Source organism: Mus musculus, chromosome 19 (assembly GCF_000001635.26).
Source record: "Mus musculus strain C57BL/6J chromosome 19, GRCm38.p6 C57BL/6J".
Lineage (NCBI taxonomy): Eukaryota > Metazoa > Chordata > Mammalia > Rodentia > Muridae > Mus > Mus musculus.
The window spans coordinates 55,613,228-55,628,048 of record NC_000085.6 but is presented as its reverse complement, the minus strand read 5'-3'; the positions used below and the strand labels follow the sequence as shown (position 1 = coordinate 55,628,048).

At 49.2% G+C, this 14,821-nt stretch overlaps 1 protein-coding gene across 4 annotated transcripts in view; it reads right to left on the bottom strand.

Annotated features, from left to right (window-relative positions):
* Positions 1-587: 587 nt before the first annotated feature.
* The window catches only part of Vti1a (vesicle transport through interaction with t-SNAREs 1A), a 311,432-nt gene continuing 297,198 nt past the window's right edge, over positions 588-14,821 (bottom strand). For all 4 annotated transcript variants that reach the window (NM_001360431.1, NM_001293685.1, NM_001293686.1 and 1 more), the window contains one exon: positions 588-4,232. Coding sequence is in view for 2 of the 4 variants with exons in the window: in NM_001293685.1 (NP_001280614.1) it covers positions 4,139-4,232 (94 nt within the window). In the remaining 2 variants the exon portion in view is untranslated. The remainder of the gene's footprint in view (positions 4,233-14,821) is intronic.

The window sequence follows — 14,821 nt, the reverse complement described above, 5'->3', positions numbered from 1 at the left end:
CCTTTAGGCCTTTCCTGCCTGCCCTCACTGAAGACCAGTCTCTCCCAACCACACTCTCAGCTGAAGGACAAGGCAAGTGGCCCTCGGGCTGGGGACCTGGCACTTCCTTTCAAGGCAGTGTGGGCCGAAAACAACCTAGAGTCCCTGGCTGTGGGCCTCTCCAGGTGACATTTTGCCACCTCTGTTCCCAAGCTGAGCACCCGGAGAGGCTAATCCGTTCACGGCTTAACTGATGAGGAAATCATCCCGGCCCTCAATTCTCCACTACGTAGACAAACTACGATAAATATTTATGACGGGAAATTTTATTATTTAAAAATTCCCCTCTAAATTTCCAGTAAGTCCATCGAAGAATGCCTGCCAAACAGGTTGCAAATTAAGAACAATTATTTTTCTCTTCCGCATTTGAATGTAACTTAGAGCTGAAGTCATTGAAGGGGGTTAACATCAACCTTAATTAAATATTAAAGTGTGCCTGTACCTGCTGGTATTGTTGCCCCTTCGAATAAGATATAACCTATTTTTGACAAGTTTTCATCTTTCTCTGTGGAAGACACTACATGAAACCAAATCAGTGGCAAAGAGGAGAGTAATGAATAATCTATTTCATATTCCAACAGTACCCAGGGCTCGGAGTGGAAAAAATATTCAGTCAGATGATGGCAAGAGGCTGCTGGGGTACCACATGACACAGCTAATGTTTAAATAATAATAATAAAAAAAAGCGATAAACAAATCATTAGCCCTTAACAGTTGTTTAATGCAATTTGTTAATGAACGTAATGGCGGGGACTGATAATGAAAGACAATAAAACCGTCTAAACAGGCGCCAAGTCGCTGGCCGTGCGCAATTATTTCCTTGTCAAGTTTTTATGATTTAATGAGCCCCTCTGGGACTGACGGCTGTCAGTCAGTCGTGACTTTTTGACACCATTACAACTTCAAATACAGCAGCAGGCAGGCTGTTTTCCTCGGATTTGAAATACTGAAATGATCTGACAGTTTTAAAGAAAAGATGTGCAAAAGAGAGAGAGACAGAGAGAGAGAGAGAGGGAGAGGGAGAGAGAGAAAGACAGTGGCTCGTCTTCCTTTCCCTCCCTCCTCCCTTCTTCCACGAGTTGGTAATCTCTGGATGCTGTTTGGTAATGAAAACCCAATCACGGAGGTCATTATCTGATGAGGTTTTTGGAGCAGGCAGGCTTTTCCCCCTCTTTATTTCTTTACTTAATGATAACCCTCAATGGGCTCGCCCCGCATGGGACGGCCAGAGCCGCACAATTTTGTTCGCCATTAATTTCAGCCTTTGAAGCTCCGGGCTCAGAAGCAGTAGCAAAGCAAACCCCCCACCAAGCTGGTTCCAAAATAAGACAATCCAGCCAGCCTGAAAGAGAATCGCAAATGGCCCCGCAGCCCAGGCCTGCCCGCTGACGTCAGGCGCGCTGCATCTGCAGGCATCCGCCTTCAACACGGAACATTTAAAACTCTTTACAACTTAAGAGACTTTAATTAAATTGCTTTTGATTCTGGAGCAGGGTTGTTTCCGCTTTATTTATGCCGTCAGAGAAACTGTTTAGTCTGCATGAATTTTATATGGTGAGGGCTTCCTCCTCTTCCTCCTCCCCCATGCCGTCATTTCGCCCCCCACCTCCCACACACTTTTAAACAAAGGCTCCCAGCTTCACAAATGCTCAACAACCGAGGTCTGCATAATAAGAACCTAGAACCTTCCACACAGAGACACCTGCTTCAGAGCTGTGTGCTTTCTCCCTTCCGTGGTGGGTAGGGAGGTGGGAAAGGTATCGCCCTGGCCTAGGGCTCTTCCTTGTTCTTCCCATGACATCAGGAGGCCAGAGGGCCGACCAGGGACATTCAGACCAGTCCCCACCCTTGGTGAATGGGGTGTCCACTATCCAGGGGATGTGAGGGAGCCCTTAGGCCAAGGGCTATAGAGTCACAGATTTCCACTCCCACAGTTGAGCTGGGCCAACATCACTGGCGATAGCAAGGAAAGCACCAAGCAGAGAGAGTCATGAAAGGTGAGTGGCAGGTGCCTCCCTTCCTTCTTCTCATTTCATCGGCTTCAGAGTCAACGTGGGTTCTGGTGAACTCCTTAGGGGCCAGCAAGAGCCAGTGCTTCACCTGTTAGGTGGTCTTGGGAAGATGTGACTTGGGAGGACGGAGGGAGGTGGGAGAGACGGCTCAGGACTCAGGTCTGCTCTGAACTATGAACCAGTATTCCCAAAGAGGCCACCGGGGCCTCGATTTCCTTCCCCAGCATCAGCACGGCAGACTGAGGTTGCCTCTTTGCTTTTTAATGGTTTCTTTGATACATTTAGGATGGCCAGAATTCAGTTATCAGGATAAAAGGTTCTCACTAAGCTGTCCCTTTCGCTGACAGGAAAGGTGGCGCAGCTTCCAGCCTGTCTCCTCTGCTGTCCTACTTTGTTCAGCCCAAACCCCACGCCATCCTTCCAAAACTGAGACTACACCTTTATTTACACAATAATAAATGATTCATCTGAGCACATATAGGCCCTGCCTGTTTCCACGGGCACAAGTCCTCTCGTGGATTTTGTATTTCTTCTCTACTCTATAATGGTTCTCTTTTGAGTGTGTGCATGTCTGTGTGTGTGAGTGTGTATGTGAGTGTGTATATGAGTGTGCGTCTGTGTGTGTGTGTGTTAGGAGATCAACTGCAGCATGATCTTACTCACATGAGCACAGGTGGTTAGCATTTTTTATAAAGAGAGCAGGTTGGCTTTTCAAGAATTCAAAGCTGCCAATTATATTAAAAAGATAGTGCGTGCAGCGCTGCAAGGGCCTACCAAGTCTTAAGAAGAACACATTTGCTTCATGACTAGAGGGGAAATGACCTCAGCTTGGGAACTTTAAAGCCTGATCACAAATGAACTAATTTTGAACACAATTCCCAGTTACCTCAGACAAAAAGAAAGGGAAGAAAATGATGGAGTGTGTTAGAGGTTTGAATGCGTGGAGAACTGAGGCAGGCTTTGCTAAACGGCTGTCTCTAAAAATGAGTGGTTCTTGGGTAGCTGTCTGCAGTTCCTCATTCTTTGAAAGAGGTCAGTGGGCCCCCACAGAGGGTCTCTGTTTGCTTGCTTGCTTGTTTGTGTTTTCCTAGTGGTCCCGCCCATTTTATTCCCACATTGCACACGTCACAGGAGCAAACCCTGCTCAGGCTCTCTTTCCGTACAGGAAGGGATGTGGCGAGAACCTCTGACCTTTTGCTTATACGAGGGCCGCTGTTGACTGAGCTCATCTTAAAACCGAGAGGATACAGAAACAGGCCAGGGGAGATGCGGTCACAATTAAATTCTGTGCCAATTCTCACGCTGCCAGCAAGTTCTGGGGAGAATGGCTTTTGGGGAAGGCGAGGGAATATTTCTTGTTGCCAGTAACCAAAGCTGGGAAAAGTAGGCATTGGGCAGCTTCGGCAAAAACCAAAACCAAAACCAAAACTCTTGGGCAAAATATACATACACATACACATGTGTGGGCAAAATATACATACACATACATATGTATGCAATAAACATCTAGGGAAAGGGCCAAGTTATTTCTCTGGACAAGAGACAGTAAATCTGCCCCTTGGCAATGAAGTTGCACAGGCAGGATGGCCAAGCTCATTGTGCTGGGAAAGGGCTAGGCTGGCCTGGAGCTGATCTCTGGCCTCTGATTTTTCTGGCATTTTGTCCATGGACAGCACAGAAGGACTGTCTGGTAAGGAGAGGTACATGACACAAAGAAGCTACTGTGACTGAGTCATCACGGCCCCTCTCAGACCGTGACCCCAGGCATGTCCACAAGGCAAGGAAGGATGCTACCAAAGCTATTTTGGACAGCAGATGAAGTTACCTAAAGGCAAGTAAGCATTCACCTTTACCTATAAAAAAACGGCAAATCTGGGCAAAGACCAACCTCAGAAAGGAAACCAACCCACATGCAGACAGGAATAGAAAGATGCTTTTACACTCTCTGCACTCAGCTCAACAGTGCTAAGGGAGAGACAGAGGGTCACTCGGGGCCTGTCAGCACGAAAGAATGATTCATGTGACCATTTTGTCTTAATTACTCGGAACAAGCCAAGATCACTGTTTATCAAGGGGGACCAGATGCATCAGTGTCCTTTGACGAAAAACGCGATGGCCGTCAGGATGGCGATGACCACGATGATCCCCAAGATGACGAGCAGGATACGGTTCTGGATGATTCTGTGGGAGACAGGAGAAAAGGTGCACGCGGATGAGTGAGTGGCTCTCTGCCAAACACTGCCAAGCCAAGCTGGCTAAAGAAACTATAGCCTGTGAGTATGCGCATACACTCAGCCACACACACACACACACACACACACACACACACACACACACACACAGAGAGAGAGAGAGAGAGAGAGAGAGAGAGAGAGAGAGAGAGATACTCCACTTCTATGAACAATTCCATGGTGCTTGCACTCAGAGAATGCTTACCAGAAAGCTAAGGGAATCACAGGCTTTCCATGATTTGGGTACCATGTAGCCTCCTTAAGTGATCAAGGGCCCAGTGTGAGCATCTCTTTTTAATTTATAATGTGAGACAAGCCTTACTCTTTTTCTTTCCCCCAGTGTTTCCCATGAAAGGAGAAGACTCCCAAGGAAACATGTCAGTGCGGTACTTACCTGAACAAAAATACCCCAGGAAAAGTGAGAGAGACTTAGCAGGGAGAGGACGGGATTAAGAAGCAAGTGTCAACCTTGCAGCTCAGGTTGGGAGGCCGTCACCTGTCAGCGCGGCTCATGGCTTCGTCAAGCCAGGAGGAAACGTTACATATGCTCCCCGGTGCAAAAAAAGATGGAAATGAGAGCTAACGGAACGTCCTCAAGGTGCCTGGCAAGCCACTGTGGGTAGGCCCTCTAGGGGCTGCTGGTCCCTCGGTCCAGCCCTGCAGATGCTGACCTCACAAAGACAAGCAGAGGAGACACGCGCTCTGGATGCCTGCAGCGCGCTTCCGCTGAAGTGATTTCATAATTTGTTACCTCATTCGGAGAAAAGAGGTCGCACACCACAATGCTTTGTTGAGTCTTTCAAAGGGAACCTGGGTCAAACAGCCTCGCCCACGCTTGCTCGCTGCTCTTACAGAGCGCACGGAAATAGAAACCCAAAGAGGCTGGCCGTCTAGCCGGCTGCCCACCCAGCTTCAAGCCTGCAGCAACTCCATCCCACCAACCCAGAGGCACATGCGGAGTTCTGTGTCCTCCTTATGCACATGGGACCCTGGCCAGGGTCTTCCATGGGGAGAGGCGTGTGGGGCTGAGTCAAGCCTCCACTTGGGCATTTTTAGAGGAACCTTCACAGGGTCCCTGTGGCTGGGAGTGGAGGATGACACCAGGTTGCCGTTTTGGTGGCATCCTTCCCTCCCACCCTTCCTTCTTCATGGGTGGATGGGTACTACCCATTAGAGTGGTCCATTCCCTTGTGGCCCCTAACAGGACGGGTTCCCTCTCTTCCTGACAGGTTACAAAATGATCACCATTTGCTGACACGTCTTCCGCAAAGCTGCCTGAGTAGCCATGTCCGCTCCTCTCGCAGAGATGAATGGTGTGCTCTGTCCTCATTTATCATAGGAGGCTCTGTGAAGAAGCTGTCTTGTTTATTTCTTCTTGTCCCTAGAAAGCCTGTGCCCGGCACTAATTCTTCTGTGATGACAGCTAATTCAGACTTAACAGGCCATATTTACCCAGGGAGGCAGGAAGGAGTCTCTGTCCCACTCAGTAAGTAAATAAGAATAGGATTCCAGTTTATTAAAGTGAAGCTAATTAGGAACGCTGGCTGGACCTACTTAGGCATCCTCTAACATTCAAGTTGGTTTTTCTCCTTTTCTCTGGGAGGGAGACAAGTCTTTGGAATGGTCCCCTCAGCTCCCATTATGCCGAGGTCACTGTTCAAACCTCTGTTTACCCCACGTGTCAGATTTACAAAACAAATCAGGAAACCGAATCTCAGCAGTAAAGCAGATTCAAAGCATGAAACTTAAGGTTCTGCCCTAGTGACCTGACACGGTGTGTGACTCTCAGTGTGGTAGTGTGTCCCACCCACAGTGTGGGATGAGGGCCGCAAGTGTCCGATGGACAGGCAGGATGGGTAACTATGGACGTCACTAGTTGAGTCTGGAACATGGTAATAGAGTAAGCACACCGGAGTCCCCAAGTCCCCTGGCTTGTGCAGCCATGTCCACTGGCATCCTTGTCACCACGCCCCTGCGGCTCTGATGGATCTATTTGTAGTGACCGTGTAGAATTCATCTCTGAAGCTTGGACATTATGCTTTAGGTGTGGCTGGCACGTGGGAGCGGGGCAGAGAACTAACTTTCCAGGGACTGTGACGACCGAGCACGGCCTTGGTCGGTATAATCCTCCCATGCTGGGAAGAAGGCAGAAGAGATCCGGGCAAATTCCCTTGGCACGAAATGTAAGAGTAGGGAAGGATGGAGGTCAAAGTTGAAACGAGCCCTAAAGATGGAGCCACACGCTACAGTGACTCCTGAGAGCAGCCCTGGCTCTTCTCCCAGAAGGAAGAGGAATGACTGGCCACCCGGGCCAGTGTGCGCCGGTGGTGGAAGACATTAGTGCTACTACAAAAAGGGATGCCAGACATTTGAGATGAAGGGCAGAGGGCAGAAGGAATTAGAACACCCAGAGACCAGGCCGCCAGCCTAGATTTGGACTGTGAAGTGCTTCAGCAAATGTGTCTCTCTAGGGACAGAAAATGACCCGCCTGAGTGGACAGGGCTGACCCAGAAGGGAGAGGGGACATAACGGCTGGCAGTGGCAGACCCTAGCTGAAGAAGCTTGGGGAACAGCCGCTGCCCACTGCTGTTGGCCAATCCTGGTCACTCTGGGCAACAGAACTGAATGCACACTTGTAGAGTTGGGAGGAATCAGAAAAGCCGGCCAGGTCAAGGAACTCTGCTAGTGAGCCAGAAAAGAACTCTGGGGGCAGCCCCAAGTAACTTGCTGTTAACTCTGGGTAAGGGGCCTTGATGTTTCACCAGGCCAGCAGCAAACAGTCTTAATATCCCTCTTGAAAATGCAAAGTGTGTTTACCCAGTAAATAATTTAAGAAAGAGTATACACTTGAAAGAAGACGTCCACGGAACCAGCCAGGCTAAATCGCCTCCAGGCAGAAACCCGTGCATCTGCACGCTGCATTTTATCAAGTGAGCACACTGTGGCTTTAAAAGAATGCAGAGGCAAATTAAAAGGAATGTGGCCCGAAACATCAAGAATTCTCCAAGTTTACATTATGAATCACAGTGCTGTTGATAGAAGACGAATTAACCATTTACTTTGAGGTTAAACTCACACAGTATTATTGAAAACACTGATCCTTCTGTTGGAACCCGGGGAGCAGTTAATCTTCCATTGCCCGTCTCCTCCCCTTCTGGAAACTGCTCCTGTGTGTGGCATGCAGAATTACAGAAGGCTGGTTCACGTGAAGGAGGCAGGTGGCTCCCTCATCTCCTCCTGCGTGAGGGGCATTGGGGACCGTACCACCGAGGGCACTCTTCAGGGAGCTTCTGGAGATGTCCAGCACTCACTGCCCTGACCTAGTCCTTGGTGGTGTGCATTGGCATGGGCACGTGGTTGACTTTCGGTGCTCTATCCTCTAGTGGGCTTCCTATCCCCATATTTAGATGTAGAGCCTGAACCTTCCAGAGACTGCAGAGACAGGACACGGGACCTGCACCCCATTGCTATCACCTGGACGGTCACTGCCCCGTGGCCTCTCCTGGGTCCACAGAATATTTGTTCAAAGGTGATAGGTGTGGGGATTGTTTGTTACTGCAGTATGACAACTGCTCCTCTCAGTCAAGGGGAGGGGCCGCCTAGGTGCAGTGAAGTGTGGGGTGCACATGGCCCAGCAGCCATGGTCTAACTATGGCTTGTAACGCCTTCCTGGATTGGATAGCATGGATTGTTTTTTAAATATTTCACGCTACGCCTGGTGATTCAATTATTGTTTCTTTATCTTCAAAGGTTGGTTTTTTTAAATACAGATATTAAAATCACATTTGTTCATTTACATGTTTGTTTACTTGTGTGCACGCCAGTGTCCGTGTGGAGCCCAGAGGACTTGTCTCTTTTCTTTCACTGTACAGCTTTCAGCCAAACTCAAACTCATAGGCTTAGTGGCTGGCACTTCTACTTGCCCAGTCACCTTGCCAGCCCAAAGCTGGGCTCGTTTTGCATCCACTCAGTCACGGATCTTCACCTGGAAGGGCAGGGAGCTTCTTCAGCAGAGGCGGCTGCATGTTCGTGGGCAATGGTGTCTATGAGCACTTGGCAAGCTGCTCGGCCACTGCATCTGGACAGGCACAGGTAAGGGTCGTCTGCAGCATCCCATGCTGCCCTGGCTCCAAAGGTGGAGGTGTGACCTAAGCCAGACTGGCCAGTGTGCTCACTCTATTTCCCTGGCTACAGTGACTGAAGCCAGCTAGCAGCCATTTTCTTTGCATGAGGAAGTCAGCCTAAGAAACAAGCTTGGCCATGGAAGAGCAGACAATTAGGACCCCGCCCTGAAAGCATGATCAACCTCTATAGCAAGCCACCCTTCCTTTGAACTTTGATTAATATGAGAAAATAAATTAACTTCATTTTTTCAATACTGCCTGATTTGGGTCCTATATTATTTGTAACCAAAGAGCACTTCGGGTTGAGTCACAGAGCTTCCTCACCGGGGCTTTGATCTATGGCGCCCTCTAATAAGGGCTTCCGGACTGGGCCAGCTCAAGCTTGGATTTCCCTGCTCTTTGCTTCCCACTATGCTAACCACACAGGTGTCTGATTTTCTGTTTCTGTGAAGTTTTCTCCGGTAGAAAGTGGCCCTTCCACAGCCCGAATCTCTTTTATCTTTTGTATCTCTCGGACATAGAGCTTGGTAGAGATGTTAAAAAAAAAAAGAGTGTGTTGGTGGTGTAGGCAACCAAAGATCCAGCTACTTGGGAATCTGAGGCAGGCGGTCAAGGTCATGTGCGCCAAAGGGCCTGAGGATTGAGGTCACCTGGGAGACAGCCTGTGACCTTGAAGGGGTTCTTGCACACAAGCACAGCATAAGGCTTAGCTACTGGCCACTGTCTAGTAAGGATGACGGCAGCGCCCTTGCTTGTACACAAGGGTTGGCACAGCTTGCACCTTCCCTTGAGCCTGCCTTGGGGGTGGGCTCCGTCTTGGTTCACAGGCAAGTCCTACCAATTAAAACTCTCTGTTTCTTGCACAAACAAGTGTTCGAAAGCTGGCCTGACACCCAAACCACAAAGCCTGCTGGGGATTTCCCTAGAGAACCAAGGGAAAAAGTCTAGTCCCTCTCTACTGGGTCTGATTGCAGGGACAATGGTGGCCTACTGAAGATGATTCTAACCGTAGTGCTGGAGAGGAGCATGTCTCCTGCCAGTGGACCACAGGGTCAACAGACAAAGAGAAAGAAATGAAGACATCGTGTCAATTCCGGGTCTGTCTGTGAGCCCCACACCTGAAGGGTCACACTTAAACTTATCATTATAGACAAGTTCTTTTGATGTAGTTAACTTTCGTTGGAGATTTTCACCTCCAACCGTACTGATTGGACAGTGTCTCCCCCTCCCCCCAAAGTCAGCTCACCCGAAAGCTCATGAGGTGATTGACCTCATTTAGAAGAAAGTCTTCATTAATAATCTTGAAAACAAACAATCTGGATTTAAGGTGGCCACCTGTCCTTATATCAATAGTACCCAGGGGGATAGGGGCAATAAGGCCGTAGAAGAGTAGACAGAAACTGAGTTTTGTTACCACAAGCACAAGGAGCAACACCAGAAACTAGAAGAGCCAAGGAAGGCTCAAGGCTTTGAAGAGAGCATGGGCCAGTCAACTTCTTGGCTTCAGATTTCAGGTCTTTGAAACTGTGCAAGAGACCATTTCTGATGCTCAAAGCCCACATAGTTTAAGGCCCTCTCTTTTGCCAGCCCTAGAGAGCAAACACTGAATTCTGAGGCCAGTGACTGGACCTCTGGTTGTGTTTTGGGCATCACGATGGCTTTCCACAGTGCTGGTCCCTTCACCGTGCTTCCCTGCACCCTACGGTGGATTTATCTCAAGCACCCCCTAAAGGACAAGGCGGTCCTGAGCTCACTCTCTGGAAGCTTTGTGTGCAGCCTGAGGTCCCAGGGACTCCAGGAACTGCAGCCTTCCATCTCTGACTGAGAATCTCTCCTCATGAACAGACTGGAGCAGCAACTCAAAGGTAGAGAGAGGTGGGAAGCTTTGGGGGGAATGTTCTAGAACCCATCTCATCCCACTCACTACTGTGCTCAGATGCCTTGCATGGTTCAGCTGGGCCAACCTTTTGAGCTATCAGCAGCAGTTAACAGTTCACTTTTGCTGACATCCACTTTGACACAGTCTGTGACCTGGTAGCCCTGGGAAGGGGCACGAGAGGGACAAGTTCTGATAGATGGAGACACAGGCAAGCTCTCCAGCAAGGAATCCAAGAACCAGGAGCTGGGACCTGAGTCTTGCCACAACTCGGCTCAGAGCCCATTCCCAAATTCTACTTAGCTTAACAGGGACCTGCAGGCTTGTTCTGTAAAGGGTCAGATGGTAATCAGAGAAATCTGATGGAGCTGCCGTAAGGTGGAATTCCTCAGCCTGGTTGGGTTAAGCAATAGAAATCTTTATCTTGCAGCTCTGGAGGTCAATAACCCAGAGTCAAGGTGCTGTAGTGCACACTCCTGGGGGCTGCCAGGGAGACTGTTGCAAGCTGCCCTCTTTTCTTCTGGTGGTTAGCCAGGAATTGTTGAGGTTCCCTGGTTTACAGCTATATTCTCTGCTCCCCACATTCCGCAAGCAGAACTCGTTGTGTGTGTACACCCGTAGTCATTTTTTTCTTTTTAAGTTTTTACAAGGACACCAGTCATACTGGATCAGGGAACATCCTATTCTCGTACAGCCTCATCTTAGCAAATGCCACAAGTATGATTCAAGGAAGGTCGCACACCGAGGGACTAGAGGCTCCACGTGTGAGCTGAGGGATTAGAAAAATCCTCTCAGTCATGTAGATAATACGGCCTCTGTTGGCAGTTACTCAACTTTGCTTCTGTGGAGAGTAGTAGTCATGGCATAAATGAAAATGGGCTACGTTACGATAAAACTTTAGGAATGTGTGAATTTGAATTCCATATGCTCTTACAACAACAACTATTATTCTTCTGATTTTTTTCCATTATATACAAATGTAGACCCATTTCAGTTTGGGGGAACACAGAGACATGGGCAGAGGGCTGGGTGTGTGACACGGCTTTGCTTTGCCCACCCCAGCCTCAAAGCTACGAGCTCTTGGGCATGGTCCCTCTTAGCTAGAGGAAATGGTCATGCACAGAAGCCACACGGAAAGCTACGACAAGGACAAGTGGGATGAAACACCTGAAGAATGTATGAATGCCTGAAGAAGACAGGGAAACTGGAGTCCCTACCGCATGTGAGCTTTGGGCACCACAATTAGCCATCAGTGCCAGAGAGCTGACAACAAAGATGATAGTTGGAGCCGTGTCAGGGCCAGGGCAATTTGTCATGTGCCCGCAATCCTGGTTTTGCCTGGAGTGACCTGAAGAAAGCTACCCCGTGACACTTGATCTTCAGTTCCTTCCCAAACAATGTCAATCAACCTATCAGCCATGCAGGGAGAAGAGGGTCAGCTCATTAAAGATTTTAAAGCGCTCTGAGAGGCAAAGCCCTTTAATGTGTATGCAGTTGGCAAATACTTTTGTAAAAGGAGGTGCCACTTCGGGGCAAGTGAAAGGTTCCAGTTGCCAGAGATGGGAAAGCTACCTGGGAAACTTCCGGAAGCTAGTGGGGAAGCACAGAGTGTGCAGGAAGCTGCTGCCTGCTCAGCTGGCTGGGCTGTGATCCTCGGGGGTTGCTATCTAGTGGGCCCTCAGGTTGACAGTCTTCCCCAGCAGGGCTGAGCCTTGTCTCCAAGGTGAGAACATCAACATCAAAAGGGAAAGGGGGTCTCCCATTGGCCAGCTCAGATCCCTCCCCAGCCTGGGAAAGCAGCCAACAAGTACCTGTCAGACACTGAGAGGTCCAAGGGGTTTTGATCAGTGATGTGTAGCTACACTGAGCTCTGCACTGCCAAGTGTGTACCTCAGACGGCAGCCTGGGTGCCGCAGCCACTGCCATTCTTAACTATGGACTTGGCGACAGTGGAGGCCTGGTGAGCAGCTTTGCTGGCTACCACTTTCACACAGGATCAAGGCGGCTTGCTTCCATCAAAGGACTTGGACAGTCTTGAAGAGAGTTCAAGATAACGATGCTCCAGAGATGCAAGGTGTGTACAGTTCCTTCCAGGCTTGCAGACTGCTGGGGCTGGCAAAGGTCTCTGAGACGACCTAGGCCCAGAGTCTTGATTTTAGAGGAGAGAACTGTGAAGCCCTGTGAACTCTAAGGATGTCCCACTCTTGTCTCATGGGGACAACCCTCATCTGAGTGGCCAGTGATACTCACCCTGTGCATTGGTTACTTATGGAAGAGCTCATCTGGGCTCCTGGTCCAGAGGGTGGGGTCTGAGGGAGAACAGAGGGTAGCAGCTGTGGTGGCTGGACCAGCAGCTAGGAGCTCACACTAAGAACCAGAGACAGTGGACCAGGAACAATCAAAGGCTCTGAGACCTCAAAGCCCACCCCCAGTCATATACTTCCCCCAAGGCTATACTGGAGCCCCACAAACAGAGCCACCAACTGAGAACCGAGTGCTCAAATGCCAGAGGCCGTGGGAGGACATTCCCATTCAAGTCCCCGCATCCACGAGAACGGACAATGGTGACCTGAGGTCCCCTTCTTACCCAGCCCAACTTCACCCCATCTCCATAGGCTATGAAGAGGGCCGTGGGGTGGCCTCAAACAGTGGTCCTAAAGTCCATGCTGAGGCTGAGAGAGAAGAGCAGAGGAAGGAAAAAGGTGCCTCTTCACGAGCTATGGACTGCGTCGTTTATGAGGTGTGCCGTCTCTGAGATAGATCCTCTCTGCAGATGAGGCCTGGCTTGGGCTCTCAGAGCCCTGCCTGCCTCTGCCCCCACGTGGGCTGGAATTAAAGGTATTCATCACCACACCAGGCAGTCCTCTGCCTTTTCTCAATCTGGTCTCCCCTTTGGTTCTTTAAAGGATGAGGCCTGAGGGTCCCCGCCTTTCTTCGAAATTATTCTTATGTAACATGCTTGAGGCCAGAAGCTTTCAGACTTTGGAATATTTATAAATAACTTACCAGCTGAGTATCTCTGGTACAAAAATCTGAAATGTTCCCAAGTCCAAACTTTTCTGAGCACTGACATTCAAGTTTCAGATAGAAGATTTTGGATTATAGACTCTCAGCCTAGAATACATGTACTATGGCCATTTAACCAAAGCCAACCAGATCTTTCCTTAGTGTCTACTGTAAATATGCAGTAAATTAAGATGATAATTAGTGACCTGAGTTTACCACTACTACTTCCTCCTCCCTCCCCTTCCTCTTGCTCCTCTTGCTCCTCCTCCTCTTCCTCCTCCTCCTTTGGTTTTATTTTCTAGGACTGTCTGCCATCGACTCCAGGTACACACATGGTCACCTGAGCAGTGAGGAGGATGGAATGTCAGCTGTCCTGTGGTGCAGATACTAACTAACATCTTCTCAAAGGGTCTGCCCCTGGCCTTGTGCCACACAGTTTTTGAAAACTGTTGTAGATGAGCAGCCACGTCATAGGAGGGCTTAGGATCTGTGAGGATGTAATTAGTATGACCGCTGGAGCAGTCTGTAAGTAAGGAGAGAGCAGCTGGCAGAACAGGTTGGCCTCACTTGTGACCTTGGGAAACGATGGAAGGGCTGCTGGAAGGGAACCCTCATGTCCTCAGGAAGTGCCCTCACAGAAGCCATCTGATCGGGGATGTTGATTGTGTTCATGGTGTCATCTTATCTTCCCAAGGACTCTCATTTATTAGAACCCTCATTGGATGGCTCAGGCCAACCTAGGGAGAAGGCGACATCCACTCTTGGGGTGGCCCTGGCAAGGCTGTCAGCCTTAAGCAGACTGTCAACTGTGACTGCGTGAGTGTGAGTTCCTCCATCCACAGGTTTAGTGCTTCTTAGCCCTTCAGCTCCTGTTGATGACTCTGCAAGGGAGTGCTTGAGAGCTGTCTCACCCACACTTGGTCCTTGAGAAGCAACCTTCCTGTCCTCCCAGCTGACAAGTCTCAGCTCCTAGCTCGAGGGCCCAGATTCCCCAGAATCGAGAGAAATCAGCGTCACCCTCACCTTAGGATCCAGATTACCTAAAATCTCACACGGTTTAAATTTTGGCAACTAAGTCAACACTTACTTTCTTTCTTTCTTTTCTTTTTTTCTTTTTTCTTTTTTTTTTTTTCTTTTTTTGAGACAGGATTTCTCTGTATAGCCCTGGCTGTCCTGGAACTCACTTTGTAGACCAGGCTGGCCTCGAACTCAGAAATCCATCTGCCTCTGCCTCCCAAGAGCTGGGATTAAAGGCGTGTGCCACCACCGCCCCGGCAAGTCAACACTTTCTTAAACTGAGTTGTCAAACAAAGCACATGTGAGTGGCAGACAGAGAGTATGGGACTTGTTGGAAACTCTTAATTACGACTGAGAACGAACTGGAGTGAAGTCTCAAGAGTCTCTCTTGGAGACTGGAAGCCCAGCCCTCCTAACCCTGTGGCTCTCAGAGGCCAGAGGATCAGCCTGTATGTGAACATCAATAGCCTGGCCTTGCGCTCAAAGTTATCTAAACTTAGCCCATAACCAGTTTT